Source organism: Malurus melanocephalus, unplaced genomic scaffold, assembly GCF_030028575.1.
Source record: "Malurus melanocephalus ecotype Western Australia unplaced genomic scaffold, MMel_1.1 scaffold_533, whole genome shotgun sequence".
NCBI classification, from domain to species: Eukaryota; Metazoa; Chordata; class Aves; order Passeriformes; family Maluridae; genus Malurus; species Malurus melanocephalus.
This window is the reverse complement of record NW_026623765.1, coordinates 64,914-83,033: the sequence shown is the minus strand read 5'-3', so window position 1 is coordinate 83,033 and position 18,120 is coordinate 64,914. Positions and strand designations below refer to the sequence as shown.

The following is an 18,120-nucleotide window of genomic DNA, read 5'->3' as shown; positions in this document are numbered from 1 at the left end:
GTTTTGGGGGGGATTGGTTAGGATTCATAGTTCTGTTTTGGCCTGATTGTAGCTCAGGAATAGCACCATGCTGAGACTGGATGGTACTCTGGACTAGCTGAGAGCCCACTTGCACTAGGCTGAGCAACTGCTGCACCACAGCAAGCCTGTAATGTGAGGAACTTGTGGGTTTATCTTCAGAATAAGAGCTGCTCCAGGTGGCCTTCTGTAGGCTACTTATTGGAAGCTTTTATGCCTTCTTGGAAAAAAAAAGGTGATAATCCTATGAATTTTTGAAACATCTACTCATAAAAATGTCTGCCAGCAAAAAACATGTTTAGCCTTACCAAGTTCTTGTCATCGCTTTGGAGAATTCTTTATCCATGACATGAATGCTCTAAGGCCTTAAGCAGTAAAATAAAAGAATGAAACGGGTTTTAAATGTGAATTGTCACTGTTGCTTCAGTTTASACCCCACTCAGTTGTGCTTCATCCCCTTTCCGTGCTAAAGCAGTCATTGAAATACTCACTTTGACTCCTTAGCTGAACACAGATGAACTGGTAGGACACAGTCTTTAAAAAAACCTCACTTGATAAAGATATACAAAGATGCTCTTGGTTAAGCTGATGCACTGTCATTTTTCTGAGTGCTGYCTATCTGAACAAGTCTGTTTTGCAAAGCATGTTAGGATGAGGGGTTCCAGAGGGAAGGCAGATCTCCAAGAAGGTGTCAGCCCAGAGCTGCTCCTGTGTGTGCTGCAGGAATTGGAATGCAGTAGTGGTACAGACTCAATGGAAGGTATGGGAAATGATTACCACTACAAGGTGGGGAGTTTTTAAAATATTTGGAATGCCACTTTTGAAATGAGACACCTAATGAGTGASCTGGGGTCCAGGCAAAGCTTAATTCAAGATTGCAGAAGTTTCTTTCCTGGAAATCTTGTGTTAAAATTGAAGCGTAGACATAAAGATTGGAAGTGGATAAAAAGCAAGATGTATGCATGAAAAAGTATCTAAGATGACATATATCCTGCAATAATAGTAAAGATTTCTCTCATACGGAACTGCTGGGATACATGACAACATGAATTTCCAAAAGCTGSGATGATTGCAGTACTTGGAAAGAATCTGTGCAATGCACTTGAATTGTGTTTAAATAGAACTTAAAGCTGGAATTAGGCWGTTTGGGACATGTGTTTAACTGCATGTAACAACATCTTGAGCAGGTGTGATTTCAGGTCACCTKCCTGTGCGTGCCTTTTGGGGCAGGCAGGTATTTGCAGTGTGATTTAGGTGAATGCTTTGGTACTGCTCAGCCCCAAAACAGGGGAAGGAAGTCTGAATTCATTTTCTGTCACGTGGCTGATTTTGGGGTGGTTTTTTAAAGCAAACACAGACCTGAGTATGGAACTTGGGTGCCAGCTTGAATCCTCACATCACAGTTCAAYGTGGAGCTGYARTGGTCTCAGTGTAACACAGGAGATWGACGTAGCAGCTAAATATTTGATCAGTAACTCCATGTACTGCTTTAACAGAAGCTTCTTGAGTATTCTTACGGATTTAAATGTTTGTTGCTGAGATGCCTTTAGTTTATTTCCATTGCAGAGCTGTGTTTACAGCACCAGTTACAGAAACAAATTCACCTTGACTGTGCAGACTTGATTTGATGTGCATCTCTGTGCTAAATTAGTTGAAAACAATGAGTAGGAAGTAATAAATATCCTTCATTTTTTACCTTTGGGCACCTTAATGGTCCTGCTGGAATTGTGGACAAGCAAAAGGCTTGTTTTTTAGCTTCAGATGTTGGGCAAGTTCTTTGCTTGCTGTGAGGCTCATAAAAAAATATTTTTTAGGGTTAGTTATTGGAGTCTTGTGTGAAAACGTTGCATCTGTTAAGTGGTGTGGTAAAGATMTAAAGAGGAAAAACCACCTTGTTTTTAATAGCAAGCTTTTTATAAAGTAAGTAAAGTAAGTAAATCTTCCAAGGATTATGTCCAGTCACAGAGCTTCACAAAGAACCTCAAGAATCTTGAAGCACTTGATAAAATGCATTCCTGGAAGCTACCTTGTGGGATAAGCCAGTTCAAAATGCTAAATTAGTGAGTGAGAGAGTCTGTGTTGGCTCTAAGCTTTTCACARAGACTCAAAACTGAAAAAAATCACAGTAAAGTGCCAGCATCCCAGGAAAATCAGGCTGTGTCCCATTGGACAGGAGCAGGAGCTGGTTTTATGTGGGACTGATCTGCCTTAGGCCACCTTGCACTCTTACCTAATCTTAACTAAAAACACAGGTGTGGAATGGTTTTCAGGCTTTATCCATGGAGCCCTTCTTGCACAGCAGCAAACCTTTGTTTGTATTGAATTCAAAATGTTACAGTCCAAGGCATGTTCTGCATCTAAAGTGCTCTGTAGTGATTTTAATCCCCAGATTGTAATAACTGAGGATACTACAGACAAACTGGGCTCAAGACTGCAGTGAAAACCTTTTGGGTTATTGAAAACATTCAGTATTTTAGTTTGAATGCTGTAAAAATTCTGTTCATCACTCTAGGCATTTTCACTAGAAATTTGAACTCCACCCAGGTGATACTGAAATAAATATTATCAAAGTGTTYATGCATAAAAATGAGTATTGTGTCCCAGTGCATTGTGCTGTAGGGATAAGAACTATGTTTGTGAATTTTTGCTGAAGCACATGTCCTTCTTTTTGCATTTGTTTGGGTTTTTTTTTGATTGGGGGGTGATTGAGGAGTTTTTTTGTTTGTTTTTTTCCCTCACTGCAGATATAAAAATCTGATTTGAGACCTTCTTAACTAACTTGATTTTTTTTTTTTAAATCTGAGATTTGAATAATGTCCTGTAGTAGAGTAGATTGTTCCCAGTTCCCTTTTTGGGACTTGAGCATGAGTTCTTAGAAATTATTTAAAACCCATGATAYTTTTGACCTTATGTCAGAATATTTTTGCATATTTTCAGGATGTTTATTTTAATCCTAGTTTGATTTCTAAGGTGACATAAGTTTTCAAAAGGCCCTGTAACATATCAGTCCAGGAAGTTTGAATCCTGAGTTCTGACTTACTCTTAGATACAAGGTTAGTGATATTTTTTTTTGTATTAGAAGCTGGGAGTTCTTTGCTCTCCCAGTGACATTTGTTAGCTTCTTTGCTGGGATTTTGTGTAGGAAATGCAGAAATTAAATTAGTAATGGATATAAAACACAGCTGCCTTGCAGAGGTGGAAGCAGACAACTGGGCTTGTTAGGATGCACGTTTTGTGGCATTGGTTGGAAAAGTTTCATTCTGCAGTTTAAAGTGCTTTTGTCAAATGTGGTGCTTCAATTCCTGCTGTGCWTCACACCTGAGAAACAGCTGGAGAAGTGACAGGGAGAAAAACTGAGTTCTTCAGAGGAACAGTAGGAAAATGGGTGTTTTCCCCTGGCTGATTTAGACTCTGTACTTCTAAACATTCTGTGTACAGAATGAATTCCAGGGAGTGTGGCAGYCAGTGCTCTCTGTGTCATGTCCATACACTCTCATCACTGTAAGTGGTATTACCTTTGCTTACCTAACATCTTGGCCAAACTCTGCAAACTGGCTGTTACGAAGCTTCCACTTCTCTGGTTTCAGCAAATTCTGCCAYGTGAGCATCCTGCCCTGTTGCTTTTTTGTTCTGTTTATGGGGGTGGGGGGGAAGGCTGGACAGACTTCTACATGGAAATATTTAAATTGTTTTGAAAAGAATTGCGTAGATACCCGTTGGTTGGGCTTGTTCTGCAGCCCTGCTTCCAAAGGTATGGAACTCCTGGTCCAAATAATGCCTGATTTGTTGTAGGAAAGATCATTGGGTTAAAAAAAAATAAATTCATCTTTGGTTGGCTTCTAGAAAACCTGTCAATCTGAGTCAATCTGATACTTAACTCTTTCTTTGATKGAATACACTAAACCTTTTTCATAGTTCAAATTGTAAGTGTTAAAGGTTCAAAGATTGGGCTAAATGTGTGCAATGTATATGTTTGTGGAAAACARCAGTTTTTAAGGAGTTCCATCTGTCGGTGGGAGTTCATCCCACTGTTCCTTTCTTGTCACACTGCACTTGCGTTTTGCTTTGACTAAGTGTGGTTCTTCTGTCCAACAGCAGTGAGTGGAAGAGCATCTGCAATGTCAAACACTCCTACCCACAGCATTGCAACCTCAGTGTCCCAACCTCAGACGCCGACTCCGAGTCCCATCATTTCTCCTTCAGCCATGCTGCCCATCTACCCTGCTATAGACATCGATGCCCAGGTGAGCCTGCCACTCTCACACTGCACTAAGCTCTGTTTTTCTGCATCCTGAATCATTCAGTGGTGGCAAACARCTCTGGTGCATAATGGATTGGGGTCTGGGGACTGCATTTGCTGCTTTTAGAAAGCCAGAACAACACCCCGGAGAGTCACAACCCACTTTCCTCTGTACTCTTACTGAACAAAAAAAAGGTCTCTGAATAACTAAACACTTGTATTTCTTATTCCTTTGTTGTGTCAGTGTGATTATGAGAAACAGCAGAGTTTTCTGTGACAGAAATTAAATGTTTTTTGGCCTGATATCCTAAGACAAAAATAAGGCTTAAAGCATTGCACACGTAGTTTTCGGCTGTGCTTCCAAATTGTTGGCCAGACATCACAGATGTATGGAAGTCTCAAAACTAATAATTGCTGTGGTTTTTTTAGCAAGAGGAAATAAATCAGGCTCTCATTTCCACTAAGGGAAGGGCTTTTCTATATTGAAAATAGTTGTTAGAAGGCCAACTTTATGTTGGCTTGGAACTAGCTGGCCATTGGCAAAAAGCATTTGCATATTAACTGGCATATATCTATGCACAACTCTGGGCTGTATGTAACACAACTAAGGTTTGGGYAGCATGGAGTAGAGGAAAAGCATGAGATGATTGTGGAGAAAAGGAGAGAAACCTCTGGAAAATCAGCCTTTGCTACGTAGCTGCTTGTGGCACTTGGCTTGGGCTGTGCTGTGATGAAGCCTTTGGTTGCACTGGAGTGTTAAGAATTAAAGACAGAATTCTTACCTTCATTATACCATGTAAAGGTCAGAGTCAAGCAGTGGTAATAAGTTAATCTGGTTAACAGAGTGCAGATGAGAGCTCAGTTCTTGAATCTCAGTTCTTGTTGGGATTTCTTCTTAAATCTCCCAGCAGAGCTGCCTTGAGAAGGAGAATCCTGTCATAACCTTGCAGGCAGAAGGGAGCTGTGGGGAATCAATAAACATGCCTTCAGCTCAGTGCAGTGTTTTGTTTTGGCATGGCTATGGTTCTGTTCTGGCTAAGGTGCATTATAACATATTTGAAAAAGCAAGCATTTCTCCTGTGTATATTGTGTTTGCTTTAGACTGAGAGTAACCACGACACAGCCTTGACACTGGCTTGTGCTGGGGGCCACGAGGAGCTGGTACAAACCCTGCTGGAGAGAGGAGCCAACATTGAACACAGGGACAAGAAAGGTGGGTGTCTCACCATGGCATTACAAACATTGGCTGCTTTTCCAGTGTGTCCCACTAAATAAATCCCCAATAAGCCTGGACTTCATGGGAGACCTCTAGGCTTGCATTTCTGGTGCTTTAACTCTTACCACTTATGAATGTGGACTCTTCAAACATTGTTTTCTCTTTCAGGGTTTACTCCACTTATTTTGGCTGCTACAGCTGGCCATGTGGGTGTTGTGGAAATCTTACTGGATAATGGAGCTGATATYGAAGCCCAGTCTGAGAGAACCAAGGACACTCCCTTGTCTTTGGCTTGTTCAGGAGGGAGGCAAGAGGTGATGTAAACCTTAAATCTTCAGAAGCAGTGTGTGAATGACATATTGTGTCAGTATTGTTAAACAATCTTTATAAAATCTACAGTCAAACAGAACATGTGTTTAAAAAAGATGCCAAGAGCTTCCCGTTTTCCAGTTTAGACACTACAACTRTCTCATGTAGATTGCTTTTTCTCTTTTGATGACTGTACTGGTGCAGTGCAGGTGTTCTCCTGAGTGTAGTCATTAGTGCCCCATTATGGGGCTTTTTCCAGCATCACTGGATGGATGGTATGAAGGTGAATGCCACGAGTGTTCTTGTGGAGAAGCAGGAGTCACATGCAAATGGGTTCCATACATGAGCCATGTCATAGCTTTTGGGGAAAAAACATGGGAAGACACTGGGCTTTGGGCAGTAGAGATGATGTCAAGATGCCCCCCTGCCCAAATTTTGGGATTTGATAGTGCTTTTGTTTTGTGATTTCATAGAGAATGTATTGATGAGAATTGTGCAGGTCTAGGGTAAACTTTTTTAATGCTTAAAATATGAAAGTGAGGTAAATTTAGCCTTGTACTTGGTGACACCATGGGTTTTCACCTCAGTGTACACTGTGATTTTAAGTGCYAGACAGTTGAGTTTCTTGTCGAGTCCTCTGCAGGAGAGCACAAAAAGCAGGAGCACTTTGTACACTGCTTTGAAACTGAATCTCTGAATTTGGCAGGCTTTAAAGATGGCAGAAATAATCATGAAGAGACCTGCTTTTTCTTACTGTGCTGTTCAATTTGGTGTGAATGGTTGAAGCATAGTAATGACCAATCAGGTCTGATRTTTTAAAGGAAGTTTTTTGGTGGCTTTGGGAGCACAGTTGTAGCCTCGTGTGGTTGTGAGGCAAGGGGTGTAGGGAGCAACTGATTGAACTGATGCCTTCCAACAGTAGCTTTGGCTTGAAAGCCATTTGTCCTGGCCAGATCTGCACGTCTGGGAGAAAACCACATGTTATTTCTTCAAACCCTGCAGGTGGTGGAGTTGCTGCTAGCTCGAGGAGCAAACAAGGAGCACAGGAACGTGTCCGATTACACCCCTTTGAGCCTCGCCGCCTCAGGCGGCTACGTGAACATTATCAAGATTCTGCTGAATGCTGGGGCAGAAATCAATTCCAGGCAAGTTCCCTTTCACCCCTAATCTCRTGGGCTTGGCTGAGAGCTGTGTGAACAAAGTGTGTGTGTTATCCCTTTGTTTTTCCTGCGCAGTTTACTCTGTGTGTGCACACGTACATAATGCTTTTGTGTCACTTGGGGGGTAGAAGACAGCTCAGGTGGGAGCTGCACAGGTCTAAGGAAAGGGCCAAACACAGTTTTTGTTCCTCATAAGAGATGCCCTTGAGTTTAAGGCACTCAAAAAGTAACATTCAGGGGGTCTCTAGAGCGATGCTGCTATGGGGAACCTCTTGTAGTTCAGTAGAAGTTGGTGTGCAGATGATTTTTCAGTGTAAGTACTCTGCCTTCATGAGTTTGTCATAATCACATTTCTGAAATGACCTTTAAAACAGTTTTGGTTCTTTCTTCCTTCTCTTTCAGAACTGGTAGCAAATTGGGCATTTCTCCCTTGATGCTGGCAGCCATGAATGGGCACACTGCTGCTGTCAAGCTGTTACTGGACATGGGCTCTGACATAAATGCCCAGATCGAGACCAACAGGAATACAGCTCTGACTCTGGCCTGTTTCCAAGGAAGAACTGAGGTGGTCAGCCTGCTGCTTGATAGAAAAGCTAACGTGGAACACAGAGCCAAGGTAATGAGCAAACAGCTGGAGAAGCCTCCAGAAAGAGGTGCTTCTAAGTCATCATGTCTCTGTTGTTTCCTGATTTTCTTGCCTTCTGTGCAAGTTAACTTCTCTAGTCCAGTTAACTGAACTGAACCACTGGATAGAAAAAAATGGCTGCATTTAAGGGCTGAGATTTTGGTGGTTGCAAAGTTTTTGGTGGTTTGCAAATATTTAATAAATATTTCTGCTGAAGTCTTGATTTGTCTTCATGCTTACAAGTGTAAGGATAGTAATCCATTCTGTTTGTAAGTGAAATAAATGCTGGCTCTCAGGTAAGGCACTCACCCCCCAACTAATGGCTTCTTTTTCCTGCTTGCTTGTCCCAGACTGGTCTCACACCATTAATGGAAGCTGCTTCTGGGGGATATGCAGAAGTGGGCAGAGTCCTGCTGGACAAAGGTGCAGATGTRAACGCCCCCCCAGTACCTTCATCCAGAGATACAGCTTTAACCATTGCAGCAGACAAAGGGCACTACAAGTTCTGTGAGCTCCTCATTAGCAGGTACTGTGTTTGCAAGTGAGCAGCTTAAAAAAAATAKGGCTGTGTTTAGACTTCATTTTCCYRAWGTACASTAATGTTCCCAAATACACACTGAAGGGTTAGGAAATGGGAGAGGTTCTGTGTCTGTTGACTTTTACTACTTAATTTTATTTAACCCATGTGCTCACATGAAGTTCTTTTTGGGGTCTGAGTGCTTCCTTTTGCCCAAATGCAGGGTTTTGATGGGGTGTGTTTGGTTTTGTAGGGGAGCTCACATCGACGTGCGGAACAAGAAGGGGAATACTCCACTGTGGCTGGCAGCAAATGGAGGCCATCTTGATGTTGTCCARCTGCTAGTCCAGGCTGGAGCTGATGTGGATGCAGCTGATAACAGGAAAATAACTCCTCTCATGGCAGCCTTCCGAAAGGTAGAGTGTGAAGTTCAGCTTGGCTCTTAGCTAGTATTGTCTTGATCATCCCCACACAGCTGTTAGACATAGAACACACTGATAAAAACTGCATGTTTAATAATATGTCAGTTGATTTGAACACTTGGCATTGAATCTTCAAAARCAGATATGTGTGTCACCTGGGTGATAACTGTGTTAAATTCTAATTGGAATTTGCTTTATAGTGAGGCTGGTTCTGGTGTGTGTGTAAGGGGTGAAAATTGCAGTGTGTTTCTGTGTGACAGAACTGGGGGGAAATGGGATTRGTTCTGCAAGAGAGGATGAGGACTTAGTTCAAAAAATGTGCAGTTTAGCGTGATTTGAGTCTACAGATGATTTTTGTTAGCACAGTAGTGTGCTAACAGTACTGGTGCTGCAGTCCTGGAAAAATTCCAGATGACTGTAGAAGCCTGGAGCTGTTAAGCTGGTRGAGCTGGTCATCTGAAAAGTGCCTCAAAAAAGGCAGAAGTTTGTGAAAGTACTTCTGGAGTGAGGGCAACCTGACAGGAGGTAATTATGTGCCTTCTCTCGTGTCAGAAATGTGCCCCACTAGTTGAGAAGGTGAGAAAGATCTAAAAAAAAGTGTTGAGAGCATCATGTGTTGAGGAGTTGAAAATAAATATTTTGCATGGAGTGCTGGGTCTGAAGTGTTTGTCAGCAAACCAGAGGCAGCCGGTTCTGATGGAAAGTGTTGTCCTTGAAATTTGTTTTGCAGGGCCATGTGAAAGTGGTGCGTTATCTGGTGAAAGAGGTGAACCAGTTCCCATCTGACTCRGAGTGCATGAGATACATAGCAACCATTACTGATAAGGTAAGGAGGGAGGGAAGAGGGTTTGAGAAGGRGCAGCATTGTGTCTCAGCTTCAGAGAGTGTTACAAATTCTCTTCACCTCACTGGCCACCAACTTTCAGCTGAAGGATGAGTCCCATTGGAATTTTTGAGGAAAAACAACAGGAAATGAGAATATGTTGTACTCAAGGTGCTTTCTCATTTCAGGAGATGCTGAAGAAGTGCCACCTGTGTATGGAGTCAATTGTTCAAGCCAAAGATAGACAGGCTGCAGAAGCCAACAAAAATGCAAGCATTCTGCTAGAGGAACTGGACTTGGAGAAGGCAAGTGGCAAGAGTTGCAGCTGGGAATATTTCTCTCTTAAAATTCCAATTGCACATTCCTTCAAGATGATGCAGTCGGTAAAAGCTGTTCTTGAGGTATAGGAGAGTGTGTAATCACCTAATTGGAGTGTCTAGGGCTGAGCATCTTGTTCAGGTAATCTTTGAACTTTGCTATTATTCAGAGACATTGGGTCAGGAAATGCCAATAGAACTATTTCTCCTGTGCCAAAAGAAGGATTTTTCAGTGTTGTACCAAGTGAAGGATTTCTGAATGTGTTTTTTTCAAGTGTGAAATGGGTATTTTTTTGTCATATGGGTTTTAGGTCTAAAGCCTGTTTTATGTCTTAAGTATTAAAAAGAAAAAATAGTATTACTAGAAACAATGGTACTGTAGTAGAAATAAAACAGAAAAGTCCAGGGAAATAGAAAGCATTTGGATTTCCTGGAATGCATGGGACATGTTATAATGCTGTTCCATGTGCTTGACTTGTAGCTAAGGGAAGAAAGCAGGAGACTGGCTCTGGCTGCCAAAAGAGAGAAGAGAAAGGAGAAAAGGAGGAAGAAAAAAGAAGAACAAAGGCGAAAACTAGAAGAAATAGAAGCAAAAAATAAGGAGAATTTTGAACTTCAAGCTGCTCAGGAGAAAGAGAAGTTAAAAGCTGAAGGTGATKACTGCATTTATTTCAAGAAAGGGATGAAATTCTGTATGACATCTGTAATAGGGTTATGGATGTCTGCGTAGTCAGGGGTTTTGTGTGTGTTTCTTGGAGCCCTGTGAAAAAGTTAATGCTAAGTTGTGTGATTTGGAAAGGAAAACACTCAGGCTTCTTCAAACCAGCTGAATGACTGCTGCTTTTTCCTTACTCTTCCCTCAGATGATCCCGAGGTCCCAATGGAGCCTCCCAGTGCTACCACCACCACCACCATAGGGATATCTGCAACCTGGACAACGTTAGCAGGTTCTCATGGCAAGAGGAATAACACCATCACCACAACGAGCTCCAAGAGGAAAAACAGGAAAAACAAAGTAACCCCGGATAACGTTCAGATTATATTTGATGATCAGCTTCCAATTTCCTATAGCCAGCCTGAGAAGGTGAAYGGGGAGTCCAAGAGCAGCAGCACCAGTGAGAGTGGTGACAGTGACAATATGAGGATCTCCAGCTGTAGCGATGAGAGCAGCAATAGCAACAGCAGCCACAAAAGTGACAATCATTCTTCCACAGCCGTCACTACCACCCAGAGCAACAAAAAGCAACCCTCGGTGCTCGTCACTTGTCCAAAGGATGACAGGAAGGCAGTCCCTGGCAAGTCATCCATCAAGTAAGTTCCTGTGACCATGGATGCAAAGTGCAATATCCTTTTTTTTCCCCCACATAATGACAGCATTTAATTCCTCCTGCAGGTTGTCTGAAGTTATCAATGARGTGACGAGTAATTCCTTGTCTACTTGCACAAAATCCACTCCTTCTCCCCTTTCTTCTCCAAATGGAAAGCTAACCATTGCTAGCCCTAAACGTGGTCAGAAAAGGGAAGAAGGTTGGAAGGAAGTTGTGAGAAGGTAAGCAGAGTGTTCCCCATATTCCCTTTGATATTGTCCTTTGTGTAGCCTTCCCTAGAGTTCCTGAATGACCTCTGTAGTGTGTTTGAGGTTTCACAGAATCACTGCTGCATAGGTTGAATCAGAAAATAAAGTATTGTTTTGACCAATCTTCCCCCAGCTTCGTGCCACRCAAGTGTTTCCCACCTAATATTATTTCTTTATTATGTAGATCCAAGAAGGTTTCTGTCCCATCAACTGTGATTTCCAGAGTTATTGGCAGAGGAGGATGTAACATCAACGCCATCCGGGAGTGCACRGGAGCACACATAGACATTGACAAACAGAAGGATAAAACTGGAGACCGAATCATCACAATAAGGTGAGCAGGATCCTGCCTTGGCTTTGTCCTTTGGGTGTTTTCTCCTTGAGCATTCATCTATATAGGAAAATTGAAGGCTTGATGTGGTTGTTCCTTGGAATATCACTTTAAAGCAGGGGAGATGAATGGGGTGGGGAAACAGAGTACAACCACCAGCAGGTACAAAGACAACTTGTGAGATGAGGTGAGGCATAAACATTGGAATTCCTTGTCTGGGCTTGTTTAAACATGGTGAAATATGAAGGAGTATTTAGCACGGAAGTATTTTAACYGTTTGGGGTTTTTGGGATTTGGAGTTTTCAACTTGAACTTCTTGAGTAGCTGTCAGCAGCAGGACTGTGCCAGGCTCAGTTTTTGGGTAGTTATTTTCCTGTTTGTATGYTGTGGTTTGATTCTGGCCAAACACTAGGCACTCATAACAGGTGCTCACTCTGCTCTCCTCTGCCACAGCTGGACAGAGGGGAGAAAAAAAAAATTAACTTACAAAGGGCTCAAGAGTCGAGATAAGGAACCRGGAAAAAATACTYYAAKGGCAAAACAGGYTCAACTTGCAGTTACAAAGTGARTCTATTACAGAGACAGAGGAAGATAATGAGGACTAAAATAAACCCTTAGAACACCATTCTTCCCCTCAACCGCCTCCCTCCTTCCCACCAACAGTGCAGGGAGTTTGGGTYAGTGTTTTCCCAAGATCTTCCACTGCTCAGGGAGAGGAGTCCTWCCCCTGCTGCACTGTGGGGTCCTTCCATGGGAGGCAGTTTTCTGCAGACTCTTCCATCGTGGTCCATATGTCACGAGCAGCAGTCCTCCCCAGACTGCTGCGGCCTGGGTCCCTCGTCCATGGGGTGCAKTCCTCCAAGGCCAGGCTGCTCCATCTTGGCAGCGAAGCCCCTCTCTCCATGAGTCTCCTGCTGGAACACAGCTCCCTCCAGGCTTCCCCTGTGGACCCCAAGGGCTGCAGAGGCACAGCTGCTCCACCACGCTCCTCACCACAGCCTGCCCAGGAGTGTTGGGCACCTGGAGCACCTTCCTCCCCTCATTCTGCACTGGCCTTGGTGTCTCCGTGTTGTTCCCTCACATGTCCTCACCTCCTCCTCCTTTTCTGACTAAAGAAAACTCTCTGCCCCTTTGTTTTAATTTCCTCCTTATATCTGTCATCACAGAGGCATRACCAACCTCTCTAACAGGCCCAGGCTTGGCCAATGGCATGTCCATCATCTTCAGAGCCATCAGAGATTGGCTCTGCTGGACATGGTGGAAGTTCCAGAAGCTTCTCAAGGGAGCTGTTTTTGTGATAGATTGTGTTGTTGTGATGATAGTCTGGATCATGTGCGGGAGGTCCTTGGCTATAATGTGTGTCAGTGCTTTAGATGTTCTTTCCCCGTCCTTGCCTTTTGTAGGGGTGGCACAGAATCAACCAGACAGGCCACACAGTTGATCAATGCTCTGATTAAGGATCCAGATAAAGAAATCGATGAACTTATTCCAAAGAACCGTTTGAAAAGTTCAACTGTAAACTCCAAAATAGGGTCCTCGACACCTGCCAGCACTACAGCTGCTAACAGTTCTCTCGTGGGTATCAAAGTGACCACCGTGGCCGCTTCGTCGACATCTCAGACGGCCTCCGCGCTCGCCGTGCCCGCCATCTCCTCGGCATCCAGCCACAAAAGCATTAAGAACCCGGTGACCAACGTGCGGCCCGGTTTCCAGGTGTCTCTGCCGCTGGCATATCCTCCTCCGCAGTTTGCACACGCGCTGCTGGCYGCTCAGACCTTCCAGCAGATCCGTCCGCCTCGGCTGCCCATGACGCATTTCGGAGGTACCTTCCCGCCGGCGCAGTCCACGTGGGGCCCGTTYCCCGTCAGGCCGCTGAGCCCCGCCAGAGCCACCAACTCGCCCAAACCTCACATGGTGCCTCGCCATAACAGCCAGAGCAGCAGCGCTTCTCAGGTCAATTCATCCACTTCTTTGACGACGAGTCCCACGGCGACCACGACTGCGGTGGCTTCTACTGTGCCTGGATCTTCTGCCGGCGGCAGCCCGAGCTCCCCTTCGGTCAGGAGGCAGCTCTTCGTCACGGTGGTGAAGACGTCCAACGCCACCACCACCACGGTGACCACCACGGCCAGCAACACGAGCACGGCGCCCACCAACGCCACGTATCCGACTCCTACTGCCAAAGAACACTACCCCGCATCTTCCCCCTCATCTCCTTCTCCTCCCGCGCAGCCGGCGGGCGTCTCCCGGAGCAGCCCTTCCGACKGCGCCGCCGCCTCTCCCAATAAAGGCGCGCCTCCGTCGGACGCGGACGCGGGGAGCCCTCCCGCCGTGGATGCCGGCGGCTCCAGCGGCAGCAGGCAGCCCAGCGCCGGGGCCGGCAGCTCCTCCGTGCACCCCGCTCATCAGCAGCCCCCGGGAGCCCCTCTGCCGGAGGCCAGGCCCCCTCTCCAGCAACCTCAGGTTCCCGCAGCAGACCCTCGCATGGCCGTGCCTCCAAACCTAGCGGCGACGAGCTCATCCGCCGCCGGGGTAGGTCCGAACGGCGCTGCCGTCACCTTCCCTGTGTCGCAGGCGTCCATGGGCTCCGCTCAGCCCGCGGCCAAGATGGAAACCCCGGCTGTCAGACCGCCCGTGCACGGCACCGCCGGCGTCCACAAGAACCCGGCTCCCGTGCAGAACTCCTCCGTCGCGGTCCTCAACGTCAACCACATCAAAAGGCCCCACAGCGTTCCTTCTTCAGTGCAGCTTCCTTCTACCTTAAGTACACAAAGTGCTTCTCAGAATTCGGCCCACCCGGCGAACAAGCCCATGGGRAACAACAACTTCAGTGCTACTCTGCCTTTCGGGCCCTTTAGTACGTTGTTTGAGAACAGCCCCACGTCTGCTCACGCCTTCTGGGGCGGTTCCGTCGTTTCCTCTCAGACCACACCAGAATCTATGCTATCAGCAAAGTCCTCATTTTTGCCAAATTCWGATCCGTTGCATCAGTCTGACACTTCCAAAGCCCCAGGTTTTAGGCCACCGTTACAGAGGCCAGCTCCAAGTCCCTCAGGTAAGTCTCTGGCTTGTGTCCATACCATAATATTAACACTTTATTCTTGCTTTTTTAAGCCAAGATGAGTTTATTTTAAGTGCCCTGTCAAACCTAATAATTGGCAACTGATGGATAAAATAGGGTTYTATCCATTCCAGTCTGTTCTCCTCAATAGCTGAGATAATAAAACACTAATGGGTGTTGTAGTTTGTATGAACTTTTCCTGAAGCTGCAGAGAAAAATGCAGCATCTGCCAAGTTTTAGGATGGTAAAAAAAATTGGTGTTCTGGTGTGAGTATGTAACTTACAAGAGGGGTTTTGTCTTAATTACTAAATTTGGTCAAAACAAYGTGATTTCCTTGACTGCCTGATCTTTTTAGTGAGATATTGAGCTTTCAGGAAAAATGGAGGCCAAGGGGTTGTCACAGAACCTGTTTTGTAGCTTCCAGAAAGCACCCACGTGGTTTGGACCATCACTGCCTGTTTTTGTAGGAGCGTTGAGGTGTTTTTGGATTGAGAGATARGAGAACATTTTATTTCCTCTTTCATGAATATGGTGGTGTTGAACTTTGTCATCTTGATACAGTGGTCAGCATTTTGACTAAGACCCTGTATGCCCCTAAGAAATACGAATGTATTTAGTGTTAGATCCATCTCTAATATGCTATTTTTCCCTTTCTTCCTTGAAGAGGACAGGAAGGGAGCAGTTATTCTTGTGTTTTGAATATCTTGGCTAATTGGTGCCATTTGTTGTTAATGAAATAAGAATCATTCTTGATTTATGTRTGCAGCAAAACTGCCACATTCTGAATAGACTTACAGAGTGTGAAGCTTTAATACTCCAGTTTTCTTTGGAGAATTGTAACACACGCCCCCCCAAAATGGATTGGATAAAAGTTTTCCTTCTTTCCTTTTTATTTCCATGACACGGGCGACCTCCTGATGGAGATTTTGGGAGTCACCCGTGCCTGTTTTCTCTYGTAGGTATTGTCAGTATGGATTCTCCCTATGCTTCTGTAACACCTTCTTCTACCCACCTGGGGAACTTTGCCTCCAACCTGTCGGGAGGGCAGATCTATGCGCCGGGGACGCCTCTGGGTGGAGCACCTGCAGCTGCTAATTTTAACAGACAGCATTTTTCCCCTCTTAGTTTGTTGCCTCCATGTTCATCAGCATCAAATGGTAAGTTCTGGTCAGCAGGAAGCTGCTGAGAAGCTGCTGTGTAAATAAAGTAGTCCCACAGAACTGTGTAAGGTATTCTGGGAAAAAAATCCTTAGGACAGGTTCTGGTACCTTCTTCTACCTTTGGCTCCTGCACTTCTGAGATTTTGGACAGAAAACAAATAAGATATTGAGTGCTGGCTTATTTAGGGAACATGTTAGCAAAAATAATGACAAAGTTTGCAGGGAGCAAATCAGGACTTAAAAAAAAAAAAGTATGGGTTTATTGGAGCCTATTTCAGCTCTGGTTTAGGRTATAATCCTCAAATCTTCTGTTGCTGATAGGCAGTGATGCTTAGTTAAGTTTTTGTGGTGTGTGCCCAGTGGCTGAGCTGCTGGGGCATGATAAGCATTTTATATGAGGGRATAAATCAATGGTGAGTATCTCTGATCTGGAAACAAAATTACCCTGAGGCAGATGAATCTGGCATTAACCAGCTTCCTGTTGGCAGTTGTTGGGCATTCAGGGATAGGTTTGTGGGGTCTGGCTGCCATCACTAAGTGCTCCTGTTGCTCTCCTTGCAGAATCTCCTGCTCAGTCCGTGTCCTCTGGAGTACGAGCACCCTCTCCCACCCCTTCAGCAGTGTCCTTGGGATCAGAAAAACCCAGTAACGTTTCTCAGGACAGAAAAGTTCCCGTTCCCATCGGGACTGAACGATCTGCACGCATTAGACAAACTGGAACGTCTACTCCTTCTGTAATTGGGAGCAACTTGGCTGCCCCAGTGGGACATAGTGGGATCTGGTCCTTCGAAGGTATAGGTGGCAGTCAAGGTATGTGTTGTTCACAGATGCACTCGAATTGATCACAGCACTGTGTTTGCCAAACTTGTCTTCAGCGTGGTGGGACAGTGCAGAAATGAGTGCCTGAAATGCAGAAATGCTCTTCCCAAAGGATTTTGGGACGTCTCTTTGCCTTCCTGTTCACTTCATTGTGTTGTAACGAGGTTTCTGAAACCCACASGAGTTGTAAAATGTCCTGGCTGTGAAGATTTGGTACTCCAAGAACAGGGRAAAAAACCCCACAGGTTTTACCAGGGATGAGCACAGTGAGGATCACTGGATTTAAGAGGGGAAATCAAAGTGTCCCAAGATAACTGTCTGTTTTCTTTTTGTTGATAAAGAGATTGTTTGTACAGTAGGAATTAACATTCAGTTTGTAGCTAAGAGCTCTGTGTGCTGAGGATGGTGCTTTTATGAAGTGGTAATATTCCACATTTGGGTTCCCTTTGTTCTTCCCAGCCATTCGCCTTCTACTAGCACAAGGCTCTTGTCTCTCCTGGACTCACAGAGAATTTAGTATTTTAGAATTTATTAACCATTTCAGTTAGTGATGTTRCAGCTCTTCTCACCAAACTTGTCAGGAGTCTTGGATGCAATTTTTGGGAGACTGGTAAACTTTTTTCATAGTGATTATTCTTTTGTGGTGGATTGATTTTTAATTCTTTAGGCTTTTTTTGCTTGGTATGTGGGGTGTGAATATTGAGACTGTGTTGAATTGGACCTCTAGATGTCCTGTCAGCCTCCTCCACAAAATGGGGTTTGCCATCAGTTCTGTGTATGTTGCCAGGACTTCATCCAGTCTGTCCTGGAAAACCTGCAAGGATGGGAACTGCTCCACCTCTCAGAGCAATCTGTTCTGCTGCTTGACTTAGTCCAGCTTAATCGACTGACTGTGCTGGGGGTTTTCCCCAAATACAAACCCTTCCTATACCTCACTAGTGATCCTTTCCCATAGAATCTTTAGAAATTTAATATCTATTAGTATTATGTGGTTGTAAATGTTCTCCTTGGTGCCTCTCTTGGCTTTTGGGACACTGTTTTCTTTTTGCTTTGGTCAATTACTACATTTTGATTTTCAGTTGACACTGGGGTTGGCTTTTCTCTGATTGAGTATGAGGGTTCCTCAGAATTGCTTCTGTACTCCTTCTCCAAATACAATTTTCTTATGTTTTGTTTTGCAAATGGGATTTTTGGATGTGTGGGGTTTAAACTGKAGCACCAATACCAAGTTGTCTCTGAAAAATTCAGAGAATTAGAGCATGAGTATGTCTCCAGCAGGTCATTTTATTGGCGCAGATACTTCTGTGTCCCTTAGAATATTAAATAATTAATGGAAGAAAGGTGGTGAAGTAGAGCAAATAGGCTTCATAGTGTACACACCATTTCCACAGCACCAAAAGCACAAGGAATTTTTGGAGGATGTGAGGTTTTTGGAGGAGGGAGAGGTAGCCCAACTTGCAGCTTTGCTGTTGGAATGGAGGAAAATGTCAGGGGCAGTGCTGTGCTTGCAGGTAACTGTTCCAAA

General features: G+C 44.5%; 1 protein-coding gene across 5 annotated transcripts in view; it reads left to right on the top strand.

Annotated features, from left to right (window-relative positions):
- Nucleotides 1–18,120, top strand: part of ANKRD17 (ankyrin repeat domain 17) — a 67,406-nt gene that overhangs the window by 46,604 nt on the left and 2,682 nt on the right. For 3 of the 5 annotated variants that reach the window (XM_057381829.1, XM_057381832.1, XM_057381831.1), the window contains 16 exons: nucleotides 4,114–4,262; nucleotides 5,360–5,471; nucleotides 5,643–5,788; nucleotides 6,786–6,928; nucleotides 7,346–7,559; nucleotides 7,919–8,094; nucleotides 8,339–8,501; nucleotides 9,238–9,333; nucleotides 9,519–9,635; nucleotides 10,129–10,300; nucleotides 10,511–10,958; nucleotides 11,041–11,196; nucleotides 11,408–11,557; nucleotides 12,958–14,609; nucleotides 15,576–15,773; nucleotides 16,338–16,586. In XM_057381829.1, the coding sequence (XP_057237812.1) occupies nucleotides 4,114–4,262; nucleotides 5,360–5,471; nucleotides 5,643–5,788; nucleotides 6,786–6,928; nucleotides 7,346–7,559; nucleotides 7,919–8,094; nucleotides 8,339–8,501; nucleotides 9,238–9,333; nucleotides 9,519–9,635; nucleotides 10,129–10,300; nucleotides 10,511–10,958; nucleotides 11,041–11,196; nucleotides 11,408–11,557; nucleotides 12,958–14,609; nucleotides 15,576–15,773; nucleotides 16,338–16,586 (4,341 nt within the window). The remainder of the gene's footprint in view (nucleotides 1–4,113; nucleotides 4,263–5,359; nucleotides 5,472–5,642; nucleotides 5,789–6,785; nucleotides 6,929–7,345; nucleotides 7,560–7,918; nucleotides 8,095–8,338; nucleotides 8,502–9,237; nucleotides 9,334–9,518; nucleotides 9,636–10,128; nucleotides 10,301–10,510; nucleotides 10,959–11,040; nucleotides 11,197–11,407; nucleotides 11,558–12,957; nucleotides 14,610–15,575; nucleotides 15,774–16,337; nucleotides 16,587–18,120) is intronic. The other 2 variants (XM_057381830.1, XM_057381833.1) reach the window with 1 other exon arrangement.